The sequence below is a fragment of the Cavia porcellus genome, unplaced genomic scaffold (assembly GCF_034190915.1).
Source record: "Cavia porcellus strain 051 isolate PalLab524CR breed Dunkin Hartley unplaced genomic scaffold, mCavPor4.1 scaffold_18, whole genome shotgun sequence".
NCBI classification, from domain to species: Eukaryota; Metazoa; Chordata; class Mammalia; order Rodentia; family Caviidae; genus Cavia; species Cavia porcellus.
The window spans coordinates 69,049,092-69,066,101 of record NW_026947501.1 but is presented as its reverse complement, the minus strand read 5'-3'; the positions used below and the strand labels follow the sequence as shown (position 1 = coordinate 69,066,101).

Genomic DNA, 17,010 nt, shown 5'->3' with positions numbered 1-17,010 from the left:
ATATATTTATTTCAGCTTCTCACACTAGGGAGATAATACAGTGTTAACACGTGGGTGTCTGATTTATTTCACTTAGGAGTGTGGTCTTAGGTTGCATCCATTTACCCACAGAGGTCTCAAGTTTATGCTTCTTAATGGCTGAGTAGTACTTCACTATATAAAAATACAGCCTATTTTTATCCATTCCTTGCTTGATGGGCATTTAGGTTGCATCCAAGATCTAGCTGTTGAAAATTGTGTTACTATAAATATGGGTGCCCATTTATTGCTGAACTCACTACATTTTAAATTTGTTTTTCTCTAATGATAATGTTGAATAATTTCCTGGTCTTTTCTGGGCTCTTAAAGTTTCTCAGTTTCTCCAGATTTCCCATTCCTTGACCTCATTTAGAGCAGTATGGTGGGCTCTGGGACCCTCATCCACGGCTGCTCAAGTCCCCCTGTGGTTGTGGATGCCTGAGACCCCCTTTCATTTCCTTATAGTGCCTAGCACAGGAAGAATGCTGTGTTGATAGCTGCCGCACCATAGTGTACAGGGGCGAACCAGGAGAAACGCCTCACCCGCGCACTGCAGATGTGTCTGTCTTCGTCGGAATGCTTTGCCAGCTGTTGAGTCTGCCGAAGTGAACACAGTCATGAACACAGAGGAGTGACTGCACGTTTTGGCTCTGACTATTTTTTGCCACGTTAGCCCCATCTCCCCAGGATTCTGTGGTTAGCCCTTGCGTCCTACTTGTCCCTACTTTGCATTAAAAGGACAAATCTAGTCATCTGTCTGTTAGCCCAGTTGCTCATCTCTGCCCTTCCCATGTCAGACAGGTGGAGATGGAAAGCACCTTGTCTCGCTCGGTGGATCTCCCTGCACAAGTGAAAGGATGTTCTGAACCACGACAGCGCCTTCTGGGAAGGTGGGGTGGACTTAGAAAGAAGGAAAGCATTTTGACCCAGACAGCTTGTGGGACAGCTTGCGGGTTTCAGCACGTGCAGGGGCCGTCAGAGCAGGGCCCGACTCCACCCGCCTCGCTGCAGCAGCCTGTGCTGCGGCATCCTCACCTAGTGCACCATGTGAATATGGAGCGGGGGAGCGGAGTTTGACGTAGAGATGGCAAGTCAGGAGCATCCTCTTAGGGTCTCATTTTAAAAAGATGAGATACTTGCTCTCCAGGAGGCTTCCTGTCACAGTTTGACAGTGTAACAGAAACCTGGGCTTTCACCTTTTTTCTTTTTTTTTTTTTTAACTTTGTCAGTATATACAAGCATGGAACTGCTTCATGTAAATTCTTCCACAGAATTTATAAATACTTATACCCCTGGTGAGTTTTAAATAATTCCTGATGCTGAGTCTACTTATACTTAACACAGGCAAGTTTACCCTTTTAAATGCATTGTATTTTGGAATATACTAAAATAATTATCCTGATGCACAGTGCAAAGAAAACCTTAATGTCTCTGTGAAAACACTGGCTTAACGCTAGATGGCAGTGTAAATTTTATTTCTAAAGGTGCATATATGTATCCTGTACTAATCTGATAGGCCATAAAATGGAAGCCACAATGAATTTGGAAACTGTAAAACTGATACAGACCTGTCAGCTTCCAGTTTCTCTCTTTCGTACCTGGAAGCTGTGGTTAAAGCCGTGATCACAGCCCTTTCCCAGCGCTGCCTTGTCAACTTGGCCTGGAGAAGGTGTCCATCAGGGCACACACAGGAGATGGGCATCCTCCCTTGGAGCCCTGGGAACCCAAGCCCATTCCCCTCTCAACCAGAGCTCAGCAGCCGGCCTGCGGCTGTTAGCTGAGAGCTGGGGAAAATAAGCTCAGGAATGATGGCACCACCCGCGGGAACCGTGTGAACCCGGGTTGCCGAGCTTCTGCAGCTTGCTGGTGCGCAGCACACCTGTTGTTTGCATGCCCTCCCCGGCTGCTCTTATACAGATGGAATCGCGTTGCTGGACAGAACATGAGGCCCACAGATGTGATGTGTTTATGGTCGGCCCTTCTCAGAAAGTGTTTGCATGGCCAGCAGCACGATCACCAGGCCCAGGAGGCAGGTGAGAGGCTCGGAGCCGGGTCTTTGAAGTACAGTGAGAGCTGTGTGGTGTCACGGAGCGCGAGTCCAAGGGCAGTAGTGTCACATGGCTGATGGTGGTGGGGCTGTGGAGGCAGTTAGCTTTAGACTTAACTTTACATTGTCCCCAACTGCCAGAGCTCAGGCTGGTATCTCGGCCACCACCTCCAGCTTCACTGGTAGCAAACCTGGGCCTGGGAACAAAACCTGGCCCTTGCCCCTTCTGAGCATTGTCACCATGGCTCCAGAGCCCTTAGTCCTGACCTGTCCCCACTTTGTGAGAGAAACTCAGTCTTCTGCTCACTTGCCTGCGGCTGGCAGTTCACTGCCAAGCCATATACCCCAAGTTCCCTGTCTAATGCTGTTCTGTTCCCTTCAAAAGAGTGTGAGCTTTCGGCCTAGCCACACCTCAGCTGAGTCTCAGCTCTGCCAGGCCGAGGTCAACCAGGGTGCCAGACTCCCTGAACATCTCGTTCCTGCTTTCCTTTGATAAAAGGTGGATAATGGTCTTGTGAAGATTAAATGAGATGCGTGTAAGCCTTCCTGGCACACACAAGTCCCTCGGTAGATGGTAATTGGGTTAGAACTCCATTTGGCTTACAACACACTTGGAGAGGATTGGTTATTGAACAAAACAAAACCTCCCTGTTTCCTGTGGGTAGGCCGAGGGAGGACAAAGAACGTGGGACCCCAGAGTCTGCTCAGTGACATCTTATCAGGTCTGTCCTTGGTAAATCAAGCAGGCAAGTGTTGGGGTGTGTGCCTAGGTCCCCAACCCGCAAAACGGGCACACGGCGAAGGCCCAAAGGAATTAGGCAATGTGGCATGGTTTTTAGGGCTGCAGGAGGACTCACGTCCTTGACAGAGCTTGTAACTCTACTAGCCGACCTGACCAGCTGACACTAGGCAGCCTGTGTTTAATCAGAACAAGCAAGGAGCTGAGTGGCCAATCTTGAGAGGAGTTCCAGGACCCCTCAGAACACCCAGTGATGCTAATTAAGGAGAACTATCCAGAAAGTCTCCAGGTGTCCTCACCTGTGGCCTGTCCTGCCTGCTGAGGCGCCTCCTCGTTCTGAATTCAACCATACCCGGGCCACGCCACAGCCCTGCACGTGTACTCAGCCTCAGCACTCTCCCAACAGGCAGGCAGAGCTTAGGTCTGCAGGGAAGTGGCCTTGAGTGCGGCTCCTGAACTACAGACGCATTCAGCTGATAGTGTCCCCGGACAGTCACGATGCCTGGAGAGCAGGGCCAGGCCCTCCCAACCCTGAAAGAGGATCGGAGCAGAACGCCATGGTCTACAGCAGGCAGGCCTAGAGAGGGAAAGGAGCAGGGGCTGGTGCATGCCCACTTTTTGGGCTAGGGGACGGCCAGAGAAGTCTGTTCCTCCCACAAGTGGAGGACGAGGAGCATGGAAGGCAAGCGTGTCCCGGGGAAGCGGGTCTGGGAACCCTGAGGGCCAGAGGGAAGGCAGTCCTCCCTGCCTGCTCCCAGCCTTCTTTTGTCACCGCCCTTCCTCCTGATGCAAGGATGTGACTGCTGCCCTTGGGTCCTCCCAGGGTGTCTTATCTGAGTGTAATAGCTGAAGCAAGAGACCGCATGTGTAAACACTGCAGACCTATGAGGCTGTGTTAGTTTGGCATAATTAGGAAGCTGTAATTTTTTCCAGAATGTAGAGCTCAGACTTTATTGACCCATTTAATTTTTTTGTTTGTTTTTAGTAATGACATTTTATTGGAGCAGAACAGCATGCGATTTAGGTAACCTCTGGCTGGATCTCTGAATAATCTTAATAACCTTAATTAAAAATAGCTTCTGCACCAGCTTCTCTGGTTTATATATGTCTTCCACAATGTCCTGACAACAAAACACCGCTTGGAGGAAAATCTTTCTTGGTTTTTGTTGTTTATTCTAAAAGAATAACAGCACTATCAATTTCCCCTTAAAAAGGTTAGTGTGTGTGTATCCTAAAGGAACATTACCTTTTGAGTAATCAATTTTAACAAAATTAAACTTGAGACCTTTTTAGTTTCACCGAGCCAAGTTTCCATTACATCAGAATACAGAGCAGGAGGCTGTTAACTGATGTCCTTGGAGTTAGTTGTTTGCATCAGTCTGTCCACGGGGTGCACATGCTCTTGAAGTGGAACCCTGCTGATTTACAAGCCCCTGACCTGTTCAGCCTCCATTTCTGATGAGCTGGGCTCCAGAGGGGCAAAGTGGGACTCATGGCCCTCTGCCTGACCCTGTGGTTGATTGCAAAAGGAGAAGCACAAGTGCCCCATAGCCAGGGCAGAGGCACTGAGCCTGCTTACCTACGGGCTGATCTCAGGGAGCGTGCATCCTCTCATGACTGCATGTTGAGCCAGCCTAGGTTCTAGGTCAGGGAGAGTGGGCAGAGAAAAGTGCCAAGATCGCTGGGAGCAGGACTCTCGTGCACTCCCCAGGAGACTGTGGACCTCCCTGTCCTGCGTGTCCCCTGGAAATGCAGAGGTGGGGGACGAGTAGGGAAGGGGCCATACCAAAGAAGATGAGGCCTGATGTGGTGATGACAGCCCCTGAAGGAAGAAGGCCAGGGCGTGTGCGGCTGTCTGAGGGGTATATCTGCAGGTTGGGGAACGAGGAGGCTATGTGCGAGTGTGGGGCCTAGCGTGGGCGAATGGAGGGGCCTGTAGGTGCCCCAGGAGTTTGTGTCTTACTCTTGTGTGCAGCCACCAAAGACTTGCACAGAGGCTGGAGAGGGTAACGTGTTCAGCACAGCTCTGTGCTGTAGCTGAAGAGGGCCTGGCAGAGCGCAGACCTGGCAGGAGGCCAAGGCTGGGGAGGCATTGTGTGCACCAGAGAGGACGAGGTGGCTGCGGCGAGAAGAGACCAGATTCTGGGATGGTTTTGAAAGTAAGGCAAACAGAATTTGCTGCTGGATTAGATGTGAGCAGGGTGATGAAAAGAAGAGCTAAGGGTGACCCCACGGTTTGGGAGGATGGCATTGCCACCAGCACATACAGGAGCACCCTGAGGAGCACGTTTGAGAGGAGAAACCAGAGGCTGGATTGAGAACATGTTTGCAAAGCAGGCGAAGTTTCTGGAGAAGCTGAGCAGGTGGCTCAGCACGTGCGTCTCAAGTTTAAGGGGAGAGAAGCAGGCTTGTCCGTGCGAAACTGGTCTAGGCCAGGAGGTGAGATGTGTCACTGAGAGAGTGGGAGGACTTAGGGGTGGCCCTGCAGGCCAGTCAGGGAAATGGGCCGGGAGCTGGGAGGTGTGGGCATAAGTGCCACCAGCAACTAATGGGAGAGTAGGAAGCCAGAGCTGTGGGCTCTCGTGGAGGCCCAGGGAGGAGTCATCCATCACCTGCCCTGCTGGGTCTGCAGAGGGCACAAGGAGGCCATCAACTGAACCTAGAGGGGGCCATGGTGACCTGGAGCAGAAAGGATAAATACCTGTTGGGGGCAAGTCCCAGACACCATGATCAGTGGAGACTTGTACTAGGAATGTTGGTGAGAGCTTTACCAAAAAGCGAGAAGTCAGGTAGCAGTTGGTAGGAGACATGCAGTAGCACAGATTTTACTTCATTTTTCAAGTTGAGCGAGAGGTGTAACTCCATGTTTGTATGCAGTTAAGAAACTCGGAGTAGACAGTAACATAGAGGCCTACGGTGTTCGCACCAGACCAGACGCCGTCTGAATGCTGTATGAGTTTTCATTCACTCGGGGTGATGGAGCTGGATGTGGGGGTTAGGCGAGTGCCGGGTGAAGGAGGGGGCCACTGCAGGAGGGGAAGGGGAATGCTCAGAGAGCAGGAAGAGGGCAATCAGGACAGGAGAGGAGACGAAGTGTGGCCTGAGGTAGCAGGGAGCAAAGACAGCCATGCATCGTGCACCGTGCACCGTGCACCGTGCACTGGCGTCAGCAAGGGCAGCAGGCAGGGCTCCACAGGTCAGCGAGCACAGAAAGCTGCTAGCTTGAGCTCTGTCTCAGCCCCGCCTGCTGCTAGGCCAGCCAGCTGGAAAGCTGCTCGTTACTGACTGTGCCCCCGTATTCCTTAAGGTCCCTTTAGTACCCTAGGACGTTGGAAGAAAACAGTTCAAAGGCCATTTGCCTGGTTTCCTTTCTCCAAAGTCAGTGTTCATCACAGACCATTTGGTTAACGCTGGTTCTTTCCTTGCCCACGTTTCCAGTGCCCTCTGCCCTGCTTTCTGGTTTTTACGGGGCCTCGTGTGCCCTCAGGCCCGGGTCTCAGGGTTTTTCGAGGCTTCGCCTCTAGCATCTGCTCTGCTCCTGACAGCTCTGCCTCTCATATCCAGGCATTTCTGATGCCCGGCCACTGCCCCTCCCTCAAAGGTCAGTTCACGAGAACCTGTGGAGCACCTCCCACCGCATGGTACCAGGGAGCATGCAGGTAGAGGAGCGGGTCCCCTGAGTGGTGTTACTGTGTTTAGCTTCCCCACACTGTCTTCCTGTTGGCCACAGAAGCGAACTCATCCTCCTGCCTGTCCCGGTTACGTCTCAGCTCTGCCAGTGACCCACAGTTACATATGTGCTCTGCGCCTCAGTTGCTTCATGTGCAGAGTGGGAATTATAGCAGTGCCCCCACACCCCTGAAGTGGTTCTCGGCAGCGCTGGGAAGTGTTCATAATGAGCAGCCTTTGTTTTCTGACCTATAAGCAGCTGTGTAAACACAGGTGCACCCGCTGTAACCCAGGGTGCTGGGAGCAGCATCTGCATTTCCTCCACCTCTGCAGCCCTGACGCTGGTGTCTAACCTCATAGTGTAGATTAGGCGGACTGGGCTTACACAGTATAGCTAGAGTCCAAAAGATGCTGTGAAACTGGTCTGCTCATCTCGTATTTACAGAGCACAAGTAAGGTTGAATTTTTGACTTCGCCCATTCCTTTTCAGTGTCTTTACCACAGGGTATAAACTATCTGTTACTCCTCATCTCTCCTCAGCAGGTGTCTGGTTGTGTATTAGATTAATAGGCAGAAAAGTATCAATAGTTTGTGATTCTGAACTTGACCTTTCTTGATATACTAACCTTTCTTGGTATTCTGATCAACTAAGGAAAAATATATTCCTTTACATTTCTCTTCCAGTAAATAAACTTTACTATCCAAGTTTTTCCTTTTTCCATGAAGTAAATTGAGTGACTAGACCCGTACCCAATGTTGTTTCCTTTAATGGAGTCTAACACCTAGATAAATTGAGATCTGTAATGAAATTACTTCTGTGTACATAGCAAAGGAAATGAAACAAACTTTGATAAATGTATATATGTATGCCTTATGGGAAATTACTTGTCACATACTTGTCTTTTTAGAATAGTATTGATTTTGTTATTATGGTAATGTAATTTGAGGCCAGATGCGTTCATTACTTTTGATTCGTGGCAGGTGCCCCTGGTGCATCTCCGGGTGCTCTTAGGGAATCATGGAAGCCCCACTCTGTCCTCTGGGTTGGGCCCTCCTTCTGCCTGCATATCTGGCCCAGCCTCTGTCCCTCTCAGCCTGATTTGCACTTCCGCCATACCCAGACAGCCTGACTCACCTGCTGTGTGTTCCTTGGTCTGCTGCACACACACACTCGTCCTGGACACTCCACTGGCCACTCCTGCTGGGCCCTGCATGGGGCCAGCTGCCATACTGCAGGGACCCTGTTCCTGTGGAGGATCGTGTTCTGTTTTATCACCGTGTTCTTAACCTATTGATATTAGAGGAATAGCTGTTACAGAATCAGAAACAACTTTCCATCACAATACCATCCATACTTACTGAAAAATAGTGCAGATGAATGGCAGACATGGTTTGTGTGGAGACGCTGGTCACATGCATTTGAGGTGCTATCCTTTTGTGACAACCTAGCAGCTCCGAGGCCCATCGCCAGAGGCCCATCCTGGGTTTACATGGGACCGGCCTGTTTGCTCCCCTTCCTGACGTACCATGGGTAGAGCTGACATGTGGCTGTCCTGCCCACCACCTGCAGGTTGGGAATTTGTAGCTGGTCTTCACTGCACTCGTGTTGGGTGCCTTCCACGCAGCCTGCCCAAACCACCCACAGGAGCTGTCCACTGTCCCTTGTATGTTTCCACCATTCTCCACTGCTCCTGTGTTCTGTGTCACCTGTGAAGTTCAGTGCTCTCCACGCAGATCAGTGTAAGCCTCTGACTCTGAGCTCCTCACTCTGGCCCAGTCTTTGATATACGGGGACCCGGCCCAGAGGTGTGTGTGTGTGTGTGAGTGAGCCAGTGGACCGATCGTGAGCATTAATTAGACTGAGTGTTCAGCTAGTATTTGCATACCTGCTCTGTGTCACGCACCATATGAGATATAAGAAAGCAGAAGTGAACCAGATAAACACCGTGGTTTTGTGGAGCTTCATTCTACTGGGAAGAGACAGACATAATTATTTAATATTTTGGGGAAGAGTGAATGCAATCAAGAAAAAAGAGAAGTATAGATAGTGGTGCACAGCAGTAGAGTCTGGGGGCCCCCGACTCCATATCACGAAGCAGAGAAAGGTGGCTTTGAACTGAGAGACCGGCAGTAATACCAGCACAGGTATAAGAACAACGTGCTGTGCAGAGCTACAGGAAGCCTGGAGTGGGCAGGAAAGCCCAGCCCAAGGGGGCTGTTGGAGCAGAGGGCAAGCCAGGCTGAGTCAGGAGTCTACAGCTGCCCGAGGTCAGCAGGGTGGCCAGTGTGCCCAAAGTGAGACACATGGGAACCAGCGCAGGAAGTGAGGTCACAGGGGCATGAGACAGTGAGACTCACTCATTAATGGGGCTGGTGGGTGAGATTGCAATTGTTTGTGTCTACGCATTGTACAGGAGCCCTGTATTTCATGATCTGTGGCTTAAACTCTCAGCTGTAAGATGGAGGGTGGCACCAGGATAAGTAGCATCACCATGGCCGATCTCATGACCACGCCCACCAGGACCTGAGGAAGGAGAGCAAAGTGAAAGACTCCTAGCTTTTGGGCTGCCAGGTACAGTGTTAAAAACTGTACAGCCTTGCTAGCACAGTAATTTTAGGTTCAGCTGAAAATCAGAGGAAGTGCAGTTTGTTTCTGAAAGCTCTTTTACTGTGTTTTGAAGACTGCTCGTCGACATCAAAAGGAGCAGCATCTCATACTGATCTGCACAGTCCCAGACTGTGTCCATGCACAATTGTCCAGACAGCGCTGGGGGCCAGTGCAGCCCGCAGAGTCACTGAGCTGCCCCAGCTCTCTAGACAAACCTCTGTCCTCCCCTAGCCCTGCAGCTCCAGCTCTGAGCCCCTGCCGCCCAGTCTGCTTCCTCTCCTGGCCTGCCTGGGGTCTACTCCAGGCTTTTCCACCTCTAGGTGTTGCTCTCTGGATTGTTCCTCCACCTGCTCCTCAAGGCCTTGGCTTCCCTGTCACTCGGTCAGGGAAACCTCTTCCTCCCTGTGCACACCGGCCGAGCTGTAGTTTGCTGGCGCCCTCATTTTCTTCTCTCCTCTTTAGCCATATCATGTCTGAATATGGGAGGATGACAGACACAGAGCGAGACCAGATCGACCAAGATGCTCAGATATTTATGAGGACCTGCTCAGAAGCAATTCAGCAACTCAGAGTGGAAGGTAGAGTACTCAGCAGTCATGCCTTTGTCAAGTAGTCATACAGGATCCATGCGGCTCCATCACTCACAGTTCCCTCTTAGCTTCTGACTGAAGCATTAGGGTTTAAAACTCAAATCCAGCTGGGCATGGTGTGCCTGCCTGTAACCGAGCACACTGGGAGATGCAGGCAGGAGGATTGCAAGTTGGAGCCCAGCCGAAACAGCATAGCGGCTTAGAACAGATCTCGGAATAAAAAGTGAAAAGAAGCTGGGGACCAGCAGAATGCAGAGGCCCCAGGTTTATCACCAGTATCAGAAAAACAGAAAGAAAAACCTACCTTAATCCTTCCTTTCCTGAACCTACGCTGTTCCAGATCATGAGAGGACTGTCATTCAAGGTAAGCATCTGAGAGGAGCCAGATGGGTAGGACCTCTGCAGAGAGGCCAGACCTGTAGCAAGGCCTGGGCTAACGAGGATGCCCGAGTGGTGTTAGAGGGCCGAGGCGGATGCGGTCTCTGCTGGTCTCACTGAAGTAACTGGGGAATGGAGCCCTCGTGGCAGGAAGGGACTCGTGTTGGCGCTGAGCAGTGTGCCCAGCTCTGCCACTTTCTTCCCAGGTAGCCTCACCATCTCCCAGGCCTCAGTTTCTTCATCTTTAAAAGGCAATTCATAGGGCCTGTTTCTTAGGGCTGCTGTGAGATCCAGGTTGAGTCCTTACAGCATCCTTAGAACCGTGCCTGGCACCAGGAGGGTGCTCATTCTCTCTCCTTCCTTGGGCTTAGTCCCCATCAAGGCCTGGCCAGGTGGCTCCCCAGTCAGTCTCTTCCTCTGCCTTTGTTAACACAGGTATCAGGCAGGTAGACTCCACCAGTAGTATGGGGTTCCAGTTGCCAGATGCTGTGTGCCCAGGGCAGGCTTATTTGGGCTCCTTCCGTGAGCATCTGGTGGACCACTCAAGAGGGTGATGAAAGCTGCCGAACTTTTTGCCAGGAAAATACACATACATGGACTCATGGCCATCTCGGCAGACTTCTGTGTGGAAATCCATGCAGGAAGGGCATTGTTTTGGCTAGGAGTCGGGGACGGCTGCTGGAAAGGGACCGTCTGACTTAGAGAAAAGGGAGCCTGGAAAGAGGAGTAGCCTGGGAGGGGACAGGGATGCCAGCTGGGACACAGGGCACACATAGGTCAGGGACTGTTGGTCGGGTTCGATTTAAACCTCTCACTGCAGGGTCAGCGCTTGACCAGGGGCTGCAGCAAGTACTGATGCTAGGTGCGTGATAAACTGTGAATTAGTGGCTGCGGTTTTGCCTCTGTTAGATAAAGCCTAGGGAGTCTTCCTCTATCAATCCACTCCTCCTTGACACAGGACTTGTTTTATTGCCATGTTTCACTGCAGATGAGTGATCTCCAGGATTGTTAGCACAAAGACTAAATGCTGTCCTTTTCTGTTTCAGCCCACAAGGAGATACATTCCCAGCAAGTGAAGGAGCACAGGACTGCAGTTCTGGATTTCATAGAAGATTACCTGAAAAGTACTTCATTCTCTCTTAACGGGTCAAATGTGGCATTACACAGTAGCTAGAGCTCAGATGATGGCTTTGCTAGCTGAAAGCCATCGTGTCTAGTTATATTTAATGATTCCTTTGCCTGAGAAGCCATTTTAAATGGGCTGTGTCTGGTGGTCTCCCTGACAGGAGTGTGCAAGCTGTACTCGGAGCAGAGGGCCATCCGGGTGAAGCGTGTGGTGGACAGGAAGCGCCTGTGAGTACTGTGATTTCCGGCCCAGCGTGTGCCAGGCTCGGCGTCCTGTGCGCTGTGCCATAGCCAGTGCTTCCCTGATGCGCACAGAGTGCCACGCACTGTGCCGGCCACTCTATGGGCTCAGAGCGGCCTCATTTCAGGGATGAGGATGCTGAGGCCCAGTGGGTATGGCCACATTCCCCAGTCAAGGGTCTCTGAGCTTGACCCAGTCCTGGCTGTTGCTTCCAATGTTGTACTCTTGTGTCAGGCAAGCTGCTGGTAGCCATTGTACCCTGGTTTCTGCCGCCCCCTGCTCATCCTTACCTCCGTACCTCTGTCCTTAAGCACTTGGGTGCCATGGCCAGTACTCCCTAGAGGCTCTGCTCTGATCACCACAGCACCTAACAGTGCTGCAGAGGCACCCCAGGTTCTGAGCACACGTCCCCCAGCGGCATCTCCTGCAGACAGGCTGAGCCCCTCACATCCAAGAAGACAGTGAAGCTCTGCAGGTTCTGTGACTTTTCCACGGTAACACAGCCAGGGTGTCTCTCCCAGGCACTGGTCTCTGTGTCTGGGCTTCAGGTGACCAGGCAGGTATGAGCTTCCAGAGGTCTCTTCCTGCTGGAATTGCAAAGCACACACTCATGACAGTTGTGGCTCCTAGGCACGTGTCCTCCAGAGACACTCATTAGTGACTCAGAACCCAGCGACTTATGAGGGAGGAGGGGTGGCCACGTGGGCACCTTCCCGCTTGGCACGTACTAAAAAGTGCAGCTTCCCAGAGGGAAGCAGGCATTCAGCAGTGAGCCACCTTCCAGCTCACAGTACCCGCCCAGAGCTCCGGCAGGGGCAGCCATTCTGTGGTCAGGGTGGGAGAGCTCCCTGCAAGTCCCAATCCTTGGGGCCTCCTCTCTGCACACTCATCAGAGGGACGGGAAAGTGCACATGCCTGCCTCTCCTGTGGCGGACAGGAGAGGACAGTAAACAAGGTTCTTGTCAGCACATATTGCTGGGCAGGTCTAAGGCAGAGCCCAGCCCTCCGAGAGCCCAGAGCAGGCTGGGTTGCCACTGCGCGCACACACAAATGTAGGGTATGCAGATTGCTGAGGTTGTAGCTCTGGGAGGGAACGCTGTGACTGAGTGGGATGGCAGGTGCCTAGGAGCCAGACTTTGCGACAGGCAGCCTGTGTCTGAATCCTGCTCTGCCCTTACCAGCTGTGAACTCTGAGTAGACTGCTTCCATTCTCTGTGCTTTGGTTCCTTGTCTGTAAAATGGGAAAGCTAATAGGACCTATGTTACAGGGTTGCTGTCAGAAAGAAATGAATTGGCATATCTGAAACACTTGTGGGTTAGCGAGTGTTAACTTACACATGGCATAGTGCTATTTGCCTGTAATTCCAGCTACTGGGAAGGCTGAGGCAGGAAGATACCAAGTTTGAGGCCAGCCTGATTAACTGAGATCCTGTCTCAAGAAGGAAAAAAAAGGGGGCTGAGATGTAGCTCCATGATAGAGCACTTGCCTGGCTTGTGCAAAGGGCCGGGCTCAATCCTCAGTACTGCCCCCACAAAAGTACTTTTCTTGTACTGTTGTCTACCATTAAGCACTTTCTACGCATCAAGCAGTATGTTGATTTGCTTCATTTGGTCTCAGCACCCAGCCTAGGCATAAATATTCCTGCCCCACCTTATAAATGAGGGAAGGAGCTCGGCACCTGGGGTTCACCAGTGTCACAGGGGCTCAGCCAGGTTTGCACCTGAAGGTAGTGGGAGAGAAGAGCAGGCCAGGCCGACGAGGGAGTGACAGAGTGTCCCCGCAGGCGCAGGGAGCAGGTGAGAGGGCAAGGTGGTCCCAGGTCTCGCACCTACCCCAGCTTTTGCTGCCACCTCTCCTCCAAGAGGTCCTGACTGACATACAAACAAGCAGCATCCAGATGAGGATGATCTCTTCCGGATCGTGAAGTGCAGCACATCTCCTGCCTGCTGGCTGCCCTGCCAGTTACTCTGAGCACAGGGGTTTGTGGGAGTAACTGCAAGACTCCAGGGTAGCTAGCCCTCCCCTTCTAGTGTTTTCCTCGCTTCGGGCTCAAAACCCCCCGTGTCACACCCTTGCTTCCTGAGGAAGGCTGAACACTGTGGGCCTTCAAAGCCTCGGTGGCCTCCTACTCCCCTCTGGTTACGCTCTCCCAGGCCTCGCTTGTGCTGTGTTCTGCAGAGGCCTCGCCCTTTGCAACTCTTGTGCCTTTATCCTTGCTAACTTCCCCACTCAGATGCTTTCACTCGGGTTTAGTTCTCTGTTTCCCACACCCACACTCTGCCCAGCTGGAAAACAAATTCTTCATCCTTCCCGTCTGGCTGAGATTGCTGTGCAGGCAGCCATAGCCGCTTTCTTAGTGGCTCCCTGCGCCGTGTGAGCAAGCAGGTGCAGCAGGGCCCCTAACACCCACGCTGGGGCCCCTGTCCTCCACCACCGCCCACTGCTCAGCGCAGCTCTGCCCCGCAGGAGAGCGGGCAGCACACCTCGCAGGTTGTGAAGCTGCACTGCTGGGGCCTTTGTATGTTATTTTCTTTCGGCTGCCAATAGTTTTTGTTAAAAAGTCATTTTGGGCCAGAAGTAATCCCAGCACTGCGGGGACAGGAGAAGGACTGATGAGAATTCAAGGCCAGTCAGAACTGTATAGCAAGATCCTGTCCCAGTAAATAAGTAAATGTATTAATTAACTAAGTTTTAAAAGTTATTCTTGGGCCAGGGATTTAACTCAGCGGCATAAGCGCTTACCTGGCAAACAAGGTCTTGAGTTTGATCCCTGGTACTAAAAAGAAAGTTATTCTTACAAAATTGATTTGAGAAATCTAGCTGCCTTTTTTTGGTTCTGGGAATGGAACTAGGACTCTGTGCTTGCCAGGCAGGTGTTGTGCCACTGAGCCACATCCCCAGCCCCTAACTGCTCATGTCTTTGTTGTTTCTAGCATATTTTGGTTTTTGTGAAAGAAAAACACACTTGTTAGGTAAGGAACAGCTCGACTGTTGAATCTTTTAAAAATTTATTAGTCTACATCTGCAGTATGTCACAGTTACGCACATCGTGGGGAGGTAGTGCGTGGACGTGACGCATCTTAATTCTCTTTACTTCCCTTTCCTCTCCTCTCCCTCTTGCTTACTTTAATCTTTTGACACTAAAAGAAGAAAGATATTTCATGCCAGAATTTATTTTGATAGAACAGTGATATTGATCATTATCAGGGGCCCTTATTCCAAACTGGGTGAAGATATTTTGCTCGTTGACCTAGAAATAGTCTTGGTCGACCTTTCTGTGTTTTCCTATCAGACTCTGTCTTCCTAAAGTGACAGCATTGTCATTAGAAGCAATCATTTCTCCCTCCTCTGGGCATCTTATTTCCTGACCTGACAGTGGTATCTGTTGCAGGTTGCCGAAAGCTGGACGGAGGGGTGCTGATGACTCTCCTCGCTTTGCCCTTTCTCCTGCAGGGAGACTGAGTGGGATGGCAGGTGCCTAGGAGCCAGACTTTGCGACAGGCAGCCTGTGTCTGAATCCTGCTCTGCCCTTACCAGCTGTGAACTCTGAGTAGACTGCTTCCATTCTCTGTGCTTTGGTTCCTTGTCTGTAAAATGGGAAAGCTAATAGGACCTATGTTACAGGGTTGCTCTCAGAAAGAAATGAATTGGCATATCCTAAGGCAGGAACTGCTGTGTGTGTAATCTTGCTGGTCCCGGTGCCATTATCTGAGCCTACTACAACATAGGTGCTCGATTAATACTCCTGGCTTCTGAGTCTGCGTGGTGAACACTTACACACTGGTACGAGGAGCCCTGCCATCCCCGCAAGGCTGAAACCTGTCCTCTATCCTGTCCACCTGAAAGCATCTGGGTTTCGGTTATGATTTCACTTGAAGTGGCCATCACCTGTCCCCTGGCTGTATACCTCCCAACCCTGAATTAATCAGAGACATGTTTTCTTAAGCGAATCTTGCTGCATTTCATCTTCTTTCTTCCACAGAACACTCAGTGTCTCATCACACATGGCACTGCCATGCCCTCTGCACCCAATTAAAGAGTGCACTCACGCGTTCTCCTCTGTGATTCAGTCTGCTCTGTAGGTTTGGTGCGCCCAGGGCTGCACTCTACCTCTATCCACAGCCCTAACCCATGTTCCTGCACATAGAGCTCAGTAGATTTCACCATAACTGGGGGGGGGGGTGGCGGGAAAGATAAAGATAAGGATAAGGAAAGCAAAAGAAGTGGTGCTGTGTGGCACCAGGTCTGCAGCCGGGAGAAGGAATCCGCAAGCGGTGGCCTGAGGGCCGAAGCAGACCTCACCTATTTTTGTACAGTCCTTGGCTAAATATAGCATTTATATTCTGAAAGGTTTGTAAAACAAAGAAGAACGCAAGGCAGGGACTGTACATGAGCTGTACAGCCTGAAGATGCATCTGCCCCTCAGTGGATGAGCTTGTTCATGCCCTGGGGTAAAGGCCCATCTTTTGGTTGCAGTATTTTGCAGTCTGTCCTGAACTGATAGGTATTCTGCTGCACACAACATGGTCACAGGTTGTATCACAGGTGACAGGAATGACTGATTGAAGGACAAAGTCAGATGACGATAACCGCATGTTTTAGACCTATCTTGTAGCTAACCAGTAACAACTTGTACTCTGGTGCTGCTCCGTGGGCCAGCACTTTGCAGAGTGCTGGCTGTAGTGTGAGGTGCCCTGATTCTGTGTGGGAGTGCAGGTTGAGGACGGGGTACAGCACCCATGCCTGACAGGAGGCTGTGGCCTAAAAGCTACTTGGAAGTTACGGTACTCAGTTACGATTTATTGCCAACACACTTCTGCCCGGAGCCTTTGTCGGGAGTGTGGCAAATACAAGTGCAGTACTTACGTTAGAGCAGTAGTCACCTGCTGCTCTCTTATTTGCACGGTACTTATTCGAGATTTGCAAAGACTGCCTCCCACATATATTCTTGTTTCAAAGCTGAAGAATCTCCTTCCCTCTTTTTTGTCTTTGTTTTTAAATTTTAAATAGAATCCTGAGGTTTTCCAAGTAAGGGGCCTAGAAACAGCTAGGGGCCGGTGTAAACTTTGTCAATGGCAGCCATAGATGCTCAGCTGTCAGTTAGAGAAGTCTGTGTAGATAAATCATGGGGCATGAGCTGATCTTCCTGATGACTTTAAAAATTTCCCTTTTTTTCAGATTGCCTTCAATTAGTTAATTTGTAATTCCTCCAAGGACTTCAGTAGGCAGGCTGTATAATTAGAATCTGTTTTTATCACTTAAAGGGAAAAAGAAAGCACTCCGCTTTGTCTCAGTCTGCTGCAGTGCAGTCTTTTATTCTTCTTAAATCGAAACGGATACATTGGCCACAAAGGATGGCAGCTGTTAAAGGAGGGAGTATTTAAAAGTCAATTAAGCTTTTCCCCCTGCTCGACAATGCAGTGCTGGCACTGTGAGATTGGGTGGGCTAGAGGGGATCCGCAGTGGAGGGGCCACTGGCTTCCAGGCCACAGGTGTCAGAGCTGAGCAGGGAGGGCAGGGCTGTCGGTGTGGGATGATCACAGCAAGAGCGGTGGGAGACATGAGGGCTGCTTATGAGCAAGGGTTGGTCCAGT

The 17,010-nt window shown here is 50.9% G+C and overlaps 1 protein-coding gene across 3 annotated transcripts in view; it reads left to right on the top strand.

The window, feature by feature from the left end:
- Stx18 (syntaxin 18) overlaps positions 1 to 17,010 on the top strand; it is a 92,034-nt gene that overhangs the window by 58,805 nt on the left and 16,219 nt on the right. For all 3 annotated transcript variants that reach the window (XM_003464348.5, XM_023562657.2, XM_023562658.2), the window contains 3 exons: positions 9,544 to 9,659; positions 11,096 to 11,173; positions 11,336 to 11,402. In XM_003464348.5, the coding sequence (XP_003464396.1) occupies positions 9,544 to 9,659; positions 11,096 to 11,173; positions 11,336 to 11,402 (261 nt within the window). The remainder of the gene's footprint in view (positions 1 to 9,543; positions 9,660 to 11,095; positions 11,174 to 11,335; positions 11,403 to 17,010) is intronic.